The sequence below is a fragment of the Arvicola amphibius genome, chromosome 4, assembly GCF_903992535.2.
Source record: "Arvicola amphibius chromosome 4, mArvAmp1.2, whole genome shotgun sequence".
NCBI classification, from domain to species: Eukaryota; Metazoa; Chordata; class Mammalia; order Rodentia; family Cricetidae; genus Arvicola; species Arvicola amphibius.
The window spans coordinates 66460977-66474505 of record NC_052050.1 but is presented as its reverse complement, the minus strand read 5'-3'; the positions used below and the strand labels follow the sequence as shown (position 1 = coordinate 66474505).

General features: G+C 34.4%; 1 protein-coding gene across 2 annotated transcripts in view; it reads left to right on the top strand.

Annotated features, from left to right (window-relative positions):
* Fnip1 (folliculin interacting protein 1) overlaps positions 1-13529 on the top strand; it is an 85767-nt gene that overhangs the window by 45965 nt on the left and 26273 nt on the right. Inside the window, exons 4-10 of one of the 2 annotated variants that reach the window (XM_038325887.1) lie at positions 596-696; positions 971-1045; positions 2620-2711; positions 7235-7318; positions 8785-8856; positions 10829-10964; positions 13246-13447. In XM_038325887.1, the coding sequence (XP_038181815.1) occupies positions 596-696; positions 971-1045; positions 2620-2711; positions 7235-7318; positions 8785-8856; positions 10829-10964; positions 13246-13447 (762 nt within the window). The remainder of the gene's footprint in view (positions 1-595; positions 697-970; positions 1046-2619; positions 2712-7234; positions 7319-8784; positions 8857-10828; positions 10965-13245; positions 13448-13529) is intronic. The other variant, XM_038325888.1, reaches the window with a different exon arrangement.

Here is a 13529-nt window from a genome sequence, read left to right as displayed (position 1 = left end):
TATAAGTGTTTCACCAATGTTTATGTATGTGCACTATACACGTGCCTAGTAGGGAGGCCAGAATTGTGTTTCTTGAAACTGAAGTTACAGGTGGTTATGACTTTTGTGTAGGTTTTGGGAAGCAAACCCAGGTCCTCTGCCAGAATGTCAAGTGGTCTTAAGTATTGAGTCATTTCTCCAACCCTGAATTATGGTATTTTTATATAATCAAATAATGTACAACTCTCTACCTCCCTCTTCTTCCGTCTCTTCCATCTTTAAATGAGTCAGTCTCCCAAAGTACCCAGCTTGGATTCAAACTTGAGATATTCCTTCCTTGATCTCTCCACTATTAGGATTATAGATATTACTATACTTAACCATTATCTGTGCAGATTTAAAAATGAGTGGAATTTGTTTGATGATATGGTTAGATTTAATATAAGAAACCTTGTGATGAAGAACAAATTACAGAGAAGTTTATATAATACAGAATTTTAATAATTTTAGTTATTAGAAAAACTAACAGTTTTATTTTATAAAGAAAATTAATATTTGAAATCATTATAAGGCTTTTAATTCTTTAATTTTATTTATGTTTTTAATTTTCATTCAGGGTTCTCGGTGTTCTTCTGATGCCAATATGCTTGGTGAAATGATGTTTGGCTCAGTAGCAATGAGCTACAAAGGATCTACCTTAAAAATTCATCAGATCCGGTGAGGGAGTTCAGTTCTTCTTGTTATACTCGTTGTAGATGTTCAGGTTTTTTTGAAGATGAAAGGATTTCTTAGATTTTTACTCAGATTGAGCATGTCAGATGCCCAGCTTATTATGTCATGGTTTTAGTGTTCCTTCTCAGTCTTTGTGATGTCATGAAATCATGTAACTTACAAAGTCTTTTTTTTACAGTGAATCAAAAACATTATTGTATTTTACTTTTTTTTGTATTTTACTTTTAATCTCTTTTTGACATTTTGTTGTCTTTCATAGCTCACCTCCACAGCTCATGCTTAGCAAAGTTTTCACTGCCCGGACTGGAAGCAGTATCTGTGGAAGTCTAAATACGTAAGTACTTATGGATGTAGGGTGTGATTAATATTTAATATTTAAAATATACAAGTATAAAACTTAAAATGGCTTTTTAAATTATAGTACATATAGTTTGTATCTTACCCAAATTTGAAAGTTTATGAAGGCCAGATTGTACCCTTTCTGAATATAATTGAACATATAGATGTGATTTCTTTTTCTGTAGTTTTATAGAAGGTGTGTCTGGAAGCAAAATGTTGAATGCATTTTAACCATAGACTAGTGTGCTGTTTTTCAGTCTATTCTTCTGTGTTAACAGTCATACCTTTACATTCTTCAGTTTGTAGAGCACTGCAGACTTGAGGGGCCTATCACTATTAAATCAGAGTCACTCACCCACTCCACACATACATAATAGGTACAGGGATATCATAAGCTGTTTGTGCCTACACTAGAATAATGAAGCTGAAACTACATTGGGGCTTCTTTGGGGGATAAGAGGCTATGTACTAGAACGCTAATAAAGTACTGAGTTAGAATTTATGGTGAGGTTAGTAGGATTTTGTAGGGGCCAAATCAGAACACTGACTAGCTTCAATACTGGGGAAATACAAAGTCTAAGTGAGTGGGAAGCAGTAGAAAAACTACTCTAGAGAAATTCTTTTGAACTTTGAAAGACTTTTGTTTTGAAGGGTTTTATTAATAGAGGCTTCTACTATCTGTAGCTTATTTTTACCTTTTTTTAGGAAGAAAGGAAAAGGTACGATTTTCAAAATATTGTGAGTACTTGAAAAAACGATGTTGCCAAAATGCCAACTTTTTAAATTTAATAATGAAGTAGAAATAAAAAATCACCAATTTTAATTCTTAAAATTTATGGAAAAGATATTTCATGCTGAAAGCATAGTAATTTTACTTTTGTTATTCTCAAAGAGAATGAAAGTAATATATAACACTTTTAATGTGTGATTATTTGATTGGTGGTGTTCCTGCTGCTCTGTTTCCCATCCTCTGTTCCTCATCTGAAATTGCTCCATTGACCATTCCCTACACCAGATGTTTAGAAAATATTTTTAGTCCAAAATATGAGGGAAACCTTGTTTGTGATGTGTATCGGTGTCAACAATTTACTTTGGAAAGAACCAGATGATAAATATTTTTTATTAGCTGTATAGTATGTTCTAGTTTCTTACTGCTGTCATTATAGCATTAAAGCAGCCTTAAACAACATGGAAATGAAACTCCTGTCCTCCTGTGAAACTTTATTTTTAAAAGGTGCAGCGTCTGGATGTGGCCTTCAGGAATAGCTTACTAACTGAGGTTTAAGTGATTGCATAATTATCATCATAGTTTATACTTCTAGTACTAATAGTGATAGTTTTAACTTTAGAAGGGTTTTAATTTTCTTAGTAAAAAATGTATAAATAATAGATTTCATAGTGATATTTTCTTTTCACTAAATTTTATTCATATTTAACACCCTATTTTCCTCCTTATTCCGAGTAGTTCCCTCTGCCTATAATATTTCAAGAAGTTTAGTACTGTTGAAGTATTACTATTAAAAATATAAAATGTTTTTGGAATTTCTTTGCTTTTTCTTTCCTCTGTAGACTGCAAGATAGTCTTGAATTCATCAATCAGGACAGCAATACATTAAAGGCTGATAGCAGCACAGTTATTAATGGACTGCTTGGAAATATAGGTAGGTTTTTTATTTTGATTTCATAAAGTTAAAAAAATATTAACAGTAGAAAAGTATTTGAAGTCACTTCTTAATTATATAGATTTCTTGTGTAACCAGAGAACTTCTGATGGTGTAAATGGGAAGGTTGTTAAATTTTACATATATAACCTTTATCTTATTTGGAAAATGTTTTTCTTATATTTTAAGGTAATATTCCTATTGTATCTGAGAAAAGAACTTCTGCATGTTTAATTTGTCTTTATTGGTTTTGTTTTTAAGCTTATTGTGTCTTTGGAAAGCTAAGTCATTGATATTGAAAGCCATTACCAGCTTTCTGAAATATTTTAGTGGGGAATAACTATCCCTCTCTCTTCTCTAACCTAAAAGTCATTTTAAAATGGTGCTCCTTTTTTATGAACTGTGGTTTATATGATCAGATAGTCAAATGATGACTCTTAAGATGCTGATTGGAATAATAGATTAATTTAGTTAATTATGGTTCACAATGTATAGTACATTTTAAAATGACATAGTATTTCTGCAATTTCTTGTCTAGAAAGCACAGCTAAATTGCTGCTTGTCATATTTCTGATGCATAATATAAGAGAGTGGACAGTAGCCCTTATTTAGTAAAAAGTTTTATTTAGATGGATTTTATTTTTTTCCCTTTTTTGAGACATGATTTCATTGTGTAGTTCCAGCTGCCCTGGCACTTACTATGTAGCCCATAGTACATTTTATGTTTTAGATGTATGTTTATTCAATTGAGATGTTACTAAGCAGCTCCTGTGGATTAGTCTTAGTGTAAGGCCGATTTTATAATGTAAATCAGCTTATAGGAAAAGTTCTTCCAAACTCACTTGATTTTAATCACTGATTCTAGTGGAGTAAAACTACAGCAAAGAAATGTCTTCTTAAAAATAATTTGATTATTTTTAAAACTCTACGGGCTTATTGAAAGTGATTTATTTTTGTGGGGCAGTAGTTAGTAGTGCATGTCTTTATTCCTCACACTTGGGAGGCAGAGGCAGGTGAATCTCTGTGAGTTCAAGGCTAGCCTGGTTTATAGAGTGAGTTCCAGAGCAGCCAGGGTTACACAGAGAGACCCAGTATTGATAAGCCAGAAAAGAAAAAGGAAGGAAGGAGGGAGAGAGGGAAGGAGGGGAGGGAGGGAGGGAGAGATGGAAAGGAAGGAAGGCAAAAAGAAAAAGGAATGAAAGTGATTTAATAGTAAAATTGAATTGATATAAAAATAGATTTTTTATATGTGGAGACTAGATGTATTTGACCTTTCTGTTCAAATATAGAGGAGAAATTTATTCCATTTAATCAAGCTACAGGCTTTAAATAATGAATGACTTGGGGCTGGAGAGATGACTCAGCGGTTAAGAGCACTGACTGCTCTTCCAGAGGACCTGTGTTCAATTCCCATCACCCACATGGCAGCTCACAACTGTCTGAAAATGCAGTTTCGTGAGATCTGACACCTTCACACAAATGCACATAAAATAAAGTTAAATAAATCATTAAAAAAAAGAGTTGGAGGAGTGGCTAAGTGCCCTTGTTGCTTTTAAAAAAAATAATGCATGGCTTATATTTCCACACTGTTAACTGTGAATTAAGGATAGTTGAGACCTATTTCTGGCTTTGTTTATGTTTCCACTTAACTAATCAAGTATTTTTTAAATAATCCATAATATAACAAGCACTCTCATAGACCCTGAAGAGGCAGTGGTAAGCTAACATGGTTTTTGCCTTGGTGGATTTGTAGTTAGTGAGCAATGTGATAAATAATACAACCATAGTATGCTTTAGTATATACAAGATTAAAATTATATGGTTGTGATTAAAATAAAAGCATGAATTTTATCTTGGAGAATATGGAAGATGTCTTTGAGAATAAGACACCTTTACTTGAAGAATCATTTATATAGTTAGGGAAGGAAGGTACCTAGGAAGAAGTAGTAGTATATCCTGGAGGGAAGGACACACCATCATACAAGTATGCAAATAAGTTCAGGTGACTGGGCACATAGTAAAGGTAAAGGAAATGAAAAGAATTGAGGTTAAGAGTATATGGGAGGGTTTGGAGGAAAGGAAGGGAAGAGGAAAATGCTGTAATTAAGATGCAGTCTCAAAAATAAAAAAAAATGGAGAAAAGAAAGAATTGAGCAAGAGAAGCTGGCAAAGGGCACTGTGGGCCACAGCAATAAATTCATGTTCATGCTCTATGCAGCCAGATACCAACGAGGATATGCTAGTCTTGTCATTTGTTTTTTAAAGCAAGTGCCATGACAGGATTAACTATGCAAAAATTTTATTACTGGAAATGACTATGCGAAAGAAAATGAGGGATGTGGGAAAGCCAAAGAACCATATTTCGTGATGCATGTCTGACTCCAAGTAAAGGAGAAAAAAATACAAAAGGTTAAGTACCCATACCCCAGCCTGTAATAGCTTTCTAAAGAGGAAAGGTTTGGCAAGACAAGGAGGAAGTTTTGAGTAAGATCTAGTTGTCAGAAATGTTCCATGTTTCCTCAAAATAGATCTGGAGTTTGTATCCTCTGTATACTGACTGGGAGCTTGCTTTGGGTAATTTAGAGCTGTGCACAAATTTGTAGTGGATTTTAAAATCACAGTTGGAAATATTTTAGATACAGTCTTGAGACTTCAACAGAAAGTTGTTTAGAATCCAACAACATCAGATCTGATTTATATGTACTAAAGAATGTCTGAAGAAAAAGAATGTCTGTAGTGAGAATGGGTCTAGTTAAGCAGTTGGGATTAAAATATGTCAAGAAAATCTCACCTCCTATAAAAAGTTATAGAAAAATGGAAGACCTCAATGACTTCCTAAAAGGGTCTTAGGGAAGAGATATATATTGAGGAAACATGAGATTTGACTACATGTAGGTATTTATGAAAAAATAAAGCCATTGAGGGAATGAAATTAAAAATAGATACGGTAGTTGAGAGAGGTTTTTGAGGAAAGTGTTGGGTTGGGGCACTAACTGGCTTAAAATTAACTTAAGAAGATAAGAAGGAACTTCTCAGAATACTTAAGTTACTAGCATCATAAGATTTAAATGTTACCTATTTCATATAGGTAGGAAGCAGGCAAAGATAGGTAAGAATTTGAGTAACTTTGAAGGTGGTTTGAAAAGAAAAGAACAATTTTAGTCTGGAAGCTCTGTGTGTGCTCTGCATCTATGCCCATGTAAACAGTCACATGTAAAGAAATGTGGAGAGGAAGGAGTTTAAAGACGTTATTTTGAAATAGCTAGAGAACACTGAAGAAGGAATTGACCATTGAGAAATGGAAGGGGTGCTGCATTATAATTACAGAAATTTCTGTTGCAGAAAAAAAATTAGTATCAGCAATTTGAGAAACACAGATGCTATTTAAAGCAGAAAGCTAACTGTCCTAGGTATTCAACTCCTACATTACTTAGACCAGTGGTTCTCTACTTGTGGATTACAACTCCTGAGCATTTGAATGACCTGTTCACCGGGGTTGAATAAGGCTATTGGAAAACACAGATATTTACATTACAGTTCATGACAGTAGCAAAATTACAGTTATGAAGTAGCAACAAAAATGATTTTATGGTTAGGGGTCACCACAACATGAGGAATTGTATTAAAGGGTCACTACATTAGGAAGTTTGAGAACCACTGACTTAGACTGTCATAACTGAATATAAGTAACATAACTCATTGCTTGATATAGAACTTAAGCCCCTCACCCACACTTCTTTTGGAGAGAGGATATCTTTTATATAGCCCTGGCTGGCTTAGAACTCTCTATGTAGACTGGGCTGAATTCATAGCAATCTGTTTGCTGGGATTAAAGGTGTGTGGCCTTTATGCCCTTTTTTAAGTATTCAGACTGCTATCATCTCTTTGTGGTTGTGTTTGGTACTTTTGGGAGTCTTGCCCTTATAGGCTGTACTGTGTCTCCTGTTTTCATAGTGGCTAACCATAGTTCTAAAACCATCAATTTCTTCTGTTACTTTGTAGCTTTTCACTGGGCTAGCAATTTTTGTGCTTATTTGTCAATAAAATTCCTTGATAGATTTGCTATGTTCTTGTGCTAAGTACAGTAACACAGTCTTCTTAACCACAATTGCAGGAGAATATTGAAGTCTTAAAAACTGGCTTTTAAAAACAATTTTTTTTGGCAAACATTAAATTATATAGATACTGTTGTCTTTTTGAGTGGTTAAAATGTTTTATGTTAGGGTTGAACACTTGAAATAGTTCTGCCTTTTGCAACAGAAGCTTATTTCTGTTGTTATAAATGGATTTATTCATAAATAGGCGTGAAACTATTTTTTGACATAAACCATGACTAAAAGGTGAAGTATACTTATTTTAAATGAGGAATGTGACTTCTTGAATTGTTCTTGCTTTGGTTAAAAGTTCCTGTGCTTTACTCCTTGGTCTGCTCCTGTTTTGCCTTAGTTTGCCTTATTTTCCTGACTCAATGTGGCTTCTCTAACAGGTCTCTTTCATGTGTATTTTACATTTTTGCCATATAGGTCTTTCACAGTTCTGCAGCCCCAGGCGGGCATTCTCTGAGCAGGGTCCGCTCCGCCTGATCAGGAGCGCCTCTTTCTTTGCAGGTTTGCCATGTGCTGTGTGGGTAGATTAGTTGTTGTGCCCTAGTGACTAGAATCTCTAGTTAAGCTGTGGAAACAAGAGAGTGTAGAGAATGAAGTTGGGAGGCTGTGTTTAAGAAAGCATTGCTTACAAAGTATAGGAACTTACTGCTTTCCACTTGGTATGTTCCTAAAGTTTTCACAAAATACGTAATTGACAGGATTGATGTTTTTATGAAATTTCAGTTCATCATTTTTTTCTTCAGTATGCCATAATAATTTTGAACTTCAGACTCTTCAAGAAAAATTTAATTTGTAGTTAGCTTACTAGTTATACTGTCCCCTTGGAAATGTTAATGTTACGCTATCTTGTTTCCATGGCTAAGTAGTTTTTGTATTGTAATTCACCAATTGCTGGAAATAATTCGATCTTTATAATTGTTGCAAAGTTTCTGATCTACACTCTTCCCTAAGGACAACTTTTCTTGGAGCTAAGATTTAGATGAACAAGCACTGTTCTAGCACTACATAAAAGGCATGTGAGCATAATTAGTCAGATCATTACGTTGTTACACAGTGTGCGCCTTGCTTATATATGCAGGAGCACAGTTCTGTTTCACTTTTTCACACATGCACCTCGTCTTGAATCATTTTCTAGTAGGAATCAGCAGTCTACAGGTGTATTCATTGTTGTTCATTATTTTCAATCTCCTCTTAATAGGCCTGGCTGGCCTTGAATTTGAAATCTTCCTACCTAAATCTTCTGAGTGGTAGGCTTATGGGTATTGTCACCACACCTTGCTATCCCATTTCTTGTTTTAATTAGAACTTATTTTACATGTAAGTGGTAAATATGAGTAATGCATATTTGTCCTAGAAAATTATGTAAATATAAAACAAGTTTTAAAAAATATATAAGCTATCCTGCCAGCACCTTATACTTACTTTTGTTTTTTACTTCATTGTTTTTCCAGTGCAGTGGCTCCCATCCAGGGCCGTATATGTGATCTAGGCCAGTGTTCTATCACTAGTTTACACCCTCGGCCCTCCTGCCTGTTTTTAAACAAAATTGGTGTCATACTATTTAAACAAATTTATCAAATGATTTATTACAGCACTTTAAATTCTTCTTTATTATGTTTAAACATTATTATGGATATAATCAGAGTAAACTAGAGTTGTCACTTGGCCTTAGTAACTAACTTTTTCATTTAATAGTATGAACTTCTATGTTTGGTTATGTTCTAAATGTATGAATTTTAGTCACTCCTGAATTCTATGTCTTGGATAGTTTTGCATCACATGGTAAATCTTCAGATGGATCTGAAAGCTTGTTCAACTGAATAATAGCTCCTAGTGTTGGGTTGGTGCCATGCTATTGAAAAAGGAATGCAATGAGATGAAGCATGATCTAGTTTGAGATTTAAAAGGAGCAACATCCGCCTTAATAATAATATAGTTTATGACTGACCATTTGTCTTGATTTGTAGTTCACAGCAACCCAATGGACATGCCGGGAAGAGAACCGAATGAGGACAGAGACAGTGGCATAGCACGCTCCGGTAATGTCAGGTTTACAAACTAACCCTGCTTTTTTTTTTTTTTTTTTTTTGAGGTTCTTGTTAGCTTGCATTGATTTTATTTTTATCTCTGTCTATATTGTCTAATTCTGTGTCTAGTTTGTTCATATTGACATCTCACACAGGATTGTAGAAAGGATAGGAAGAAGTCTCTTAAATTTGATATTTTAAATGTTGACTATATGGTGTGTTTGATGTGGTATGCCCTATCAAACATGTCTAACCTGTGACCTGGTGGCCACATGTGGCCGAGGATAGCTACAAGTGCTACCTAATACAAAAATCATAAATTTATTTAAAACATTATTAGCTAGCTGGGCAGTTGTGGTGCATGCCTTTAATCCTAGCAGTTGGGAGGCAGATGCAGGTGGATCTCTGTGAGTTCGAGGCCAGCATTTGTGTGAAGGTGTCAGATCTCTCGGAACTGCATTTTCAGACAGTTGTGAGCTGCCATGTGGGTGATGGGAATTGAACACAGGTCCTCTGGAAGAGCAGTTAGTGCTCTTAACCGCTGAGTCATCTCTCCAGCCCCAAGCCATGCATTATTTAAAGCCTGTAGCTTGATTAAATGGAATAAATTTCTCCTCTATATTTGAACAGAAAGGTCAAATACATCTAGTCTCCACATATAAAATTGAAAATTTTATCAAATTGTAAATTTGATTCCTGTACTTTATGACAGGCCTTGTCTTGCTGTGTACCTACCTTTACTTTATTGTGATTCAGTTTGAGTATAAACTGCAATCTTTACTTTATCCTGGGTTTTGATCTTTAGGAACTTTCAAAGGTAAAAAGTTCAGATGCATGAGCTCTATTCTCAAAGACTGATTCAGTACAGAATATTTGAAAAACAAGATAAAAAGCTCAGCTGATTTTGATGGACAATTGGGTCTAAAAACACTATTCTGATAGGAAGTGCCTAAATCTTTATGCCCTCATCCTTCTTTTCTAATTGAATTATATTTGTTGTTGAGAATATAAAGTCTGTTTCTTTTAGTACTTACCCATTGTTTCTGTTTGTTCTAGGTTTATTCTTATCTTGTAGCAGGAATTTTGTTTTTGTTTTTTTTCTGAAAAAATTAAAAATTTACATATAAGTGACTAGAGAGATGGTTCAGTGGTTAAGAGTGTATACTGCTCTTGCAAAGGACCCAAGTTCGGTTCCCAGCACCCTTGTAAGGTGGCTCACAACTTCCTGGAACTGCAGATTTGATCCTCTAGTCTTCTCTGACACCTTCATTCTCATGCGTATATGCTGACACACACACACACACACACACACACACACACATATACATAATTTAAAGTAATAAATATAGCACTTTAAAGCAAGAAAATAATAAAATTTTCAGATAAAATTGTACTTATTTTTCATCTACAAGATGCCTTGAGGCATTTATATACTGTACAAATGGAGTCTACTGTTATGTGTCTGCCATCTTAGATTGCTCCAGAGAGTCTTGGTAGGGTCTACTGTTTTTTGACTCTTAAGACTTATTAAAAAAAAAAAAGACTTATTAAAAAGTGTTAGACTTGAAAATTCTGTGCAGGAGTAATCCATGAGTCATTTGAATGACTTAATTTTAATTGTTCTTTTTTCTTAAAACCCATCTGCAATGAGTTCTAATGGCATCAGGTTTCCTTTACAAATGATGAGGGTTCATCCAAGTTAGTGGACATTTAGAGTGACTTAAGAAGTGATAGCTTGTTGCAGTAGCATTTTTTGGGGGTTGTACAGTACCAAAAATTATTATCTAAGAGTCTCTTGTAAATATAGTTTTAATGAATGGCTTTTCTCCTTTGAGACTTTACTCCAAGTACTTTTTAAATGGAAAGTTTAGAAAAATTGCTGAAACAAAAGATTTGGTTTACTCTATTCTTCAATCTGTTAAAAAGAAACTTGTCATCATGTTTAATCATTGACTAATAATTGCACATTCTTCTAACTTAACAGCATCTTTGAGCAGCTTGCTCATCACCCCATTCCCCTCCCCAAATTCTTCACTTACCCGAAGCTGTGCTAGCAGCTACCAGAGACGCTGGCGACGTAGCCAAACAACAAGTTTGGAAAATGGGGTATTTCCTAGATGGTAAGTTGGAATTGACCAAGGTTGACTAATTCCTTAAGTATTCATTTAAGTAAGGTTTTCAGAGCTTGCGACTTGTATTTTAGGTGTTTGAAGATGTAACTGAAAACTTTTAAAGGTTTATCACATTTTTTAATTGTGATAAGGAAGACAAAACTAACTTTAATCATTTTTACCATACTGTTTAGTGTACGAAGTACCAGCACATTATCACTACTGTTTAAGTCCTGAACTTTTACATCTTTCCAAACTAAAATTCTGTACCCTTTATTTGCCCTTTGTTGTACTTTTGAATTTTTGTAGTTTAAAAGTCTTTAGTTTTGGGTTTGTCTGTATGTCTATGAGAATGCATGCCACTTTTGTATATGTACCCATGAAAGCCAGAAGAGAGCTTTGGGTCACCTATAGATAGAGTAACGGGCAGTTTTGAGCTGCCCAACATAGATGCTGGGAACTGAACTTGGGTCATTTGGAAGAACATTAAGTGATCATAATGACTGAGCCATCTCTCCAGCACTACTGTTCTTTTATCTCCATAAACTTGATAGCTATAAGTACCTTGTATAAGTGGAGTCATGCAGTACTTACCCTTTTCTCTCTGGCTTATTTTGTTTAGTATGTCTTCAAAATTCATCCATGTTTTAGCAAGTAGCATATATAAGAAATTCATATTTATGGCTAAATAACACTATAATAGTGCTAACTAATGCACTATATATACATTTGAGGGACTGGAGGAATAGCACTGTCAGTAAAGTGCTTGCTGTGTATGCATGAGAACTTGAGTTCAGATCCAGCACGTTTTCCATGTAAAAATCCAGGTGCACCTGTTATCCCAGCACTAGGAAAGCAAAGACAGAAGGATTCTTCAAGTTTGTTGGCCATACAACCTTGCTGAATTGATGAGATCCAGATTTGGTGAGAGTCCTCATCTCAAAAAATAAGATTAAAAATGATTAAGAAGATACCCAGTGTCAACCTCTGAGCTCTATGTATACACCTACATACATGCAAAGCACTTGTGTACCTATTCACCTGTGCACACATACATACATACATACATACATACATACATACATACATAAAGAAGTACATTTTCTTTACCCATTCACCTGTTCATGAATACATAGATTGTTTCTACTTTTTAGCTGCTTTGAATAACTGCTATGAATATGGTTATATAAAAGTTTTGGTCCATGCCTTCTGTCTTTTGGGTATATGTCCTGAAGCGAGTTTACTGAGTCATATGGTCATTCTATTTTTAATTTTTGAGGAACTGCTATATAGTGAGTGTATGATTAAACATTTGCAATGTAAAGCAATTCTGATATCTTTGTATGCTCGCCATCATGTTCTTCATGGGTTTCGTTTTGTTTTGATCCTGTGTAAGGAAGCTCACAACCTCTTACATATGAGGCACACATTGTACCACTGAGTTGCACTCCACCACTAAGCTACACTCTCAGTCCCACCCCTTAATAATTGCCATCCTAATGAATCTAAAATAATTTACAAGTACTTTTTTGGTCATTTTTACATCATCTTTAGAGTAGTATATATTCAACTCTTTGCTCGTAGCATATTTGTTTTTGCTGTTGCTGCTGCTGCTGCTGAGTTAAACTTCTTTGAGTATTAGTTCCTTACCAGGTACCCGACTTGCACATGTTTCTTACCATTATGTGGATTGCTGTGCCATCTGTTGATGATGATGTCCTTTTATACAAATTTTCTATTTTTATAACATCAATTCTATGCTGTTGTTGCATGTGACTTTACTGGTCTAGCAAAGAAACCAGCACCAAATTTAGTATTTTGAGGTCCTTTGTTTTCTTCCAAGAGTTCTACATTTAGTGCTTTCGTTCTTGCAGCATGTATTTTGGTGTTTTAATTTCTCATGGTTCTGTTTGGGCAATTTGCTTATCCTCAAGATTTTTTTTTCTGTGTTAAAGTACAGCTGTAGATAAAGACACTTAATGTTTCCTCATTTACTTTCTCTTATCTTAAAATTCAGACATTTTTTAGCTTGTTTTTGAATTGGTATTATTTGCTTCTTTAAGAACTTTTAGTAAAAGACAAGATTCCTAACCATTCCCAATTTGACTCTGATAAACTTTCTTTGAAAACAATGAAAAGATAGTTGGGTTTCTTGGAGAGGTAACAATTGTTATACCATTGCAAATTTACATTTAATTTGATGAAACAGCAGAACAGCTTTTGCTCACCTACATTGAATTATCAGGGAGATAAACTATTGGTGTTTTAAACAAAAACATTTATTTTTAAGGTCTATAGAAGAAAGCTTTAATCTGTCAGATGAAAGTTGTGGCCCTAACCCGGGAATTGTGAGGAAAAAGAAGATTGCAATTGGGGTGATCTTTTCATTGTCCAAAGATGAAGATGAAAATAACAAATTCAATGAATTCTTTTTTTCGCATTTTCCTCTCTTTGAAAGCCACATGAACAAATTAAAGAGTGCAATAGAACAGGTAAGTATAGTCCTTTGTACCTTATTTTTATTTTTTACTTTGTATTTTATTCTTTTTATTAAGAGTTGTGTTTATTCACTTG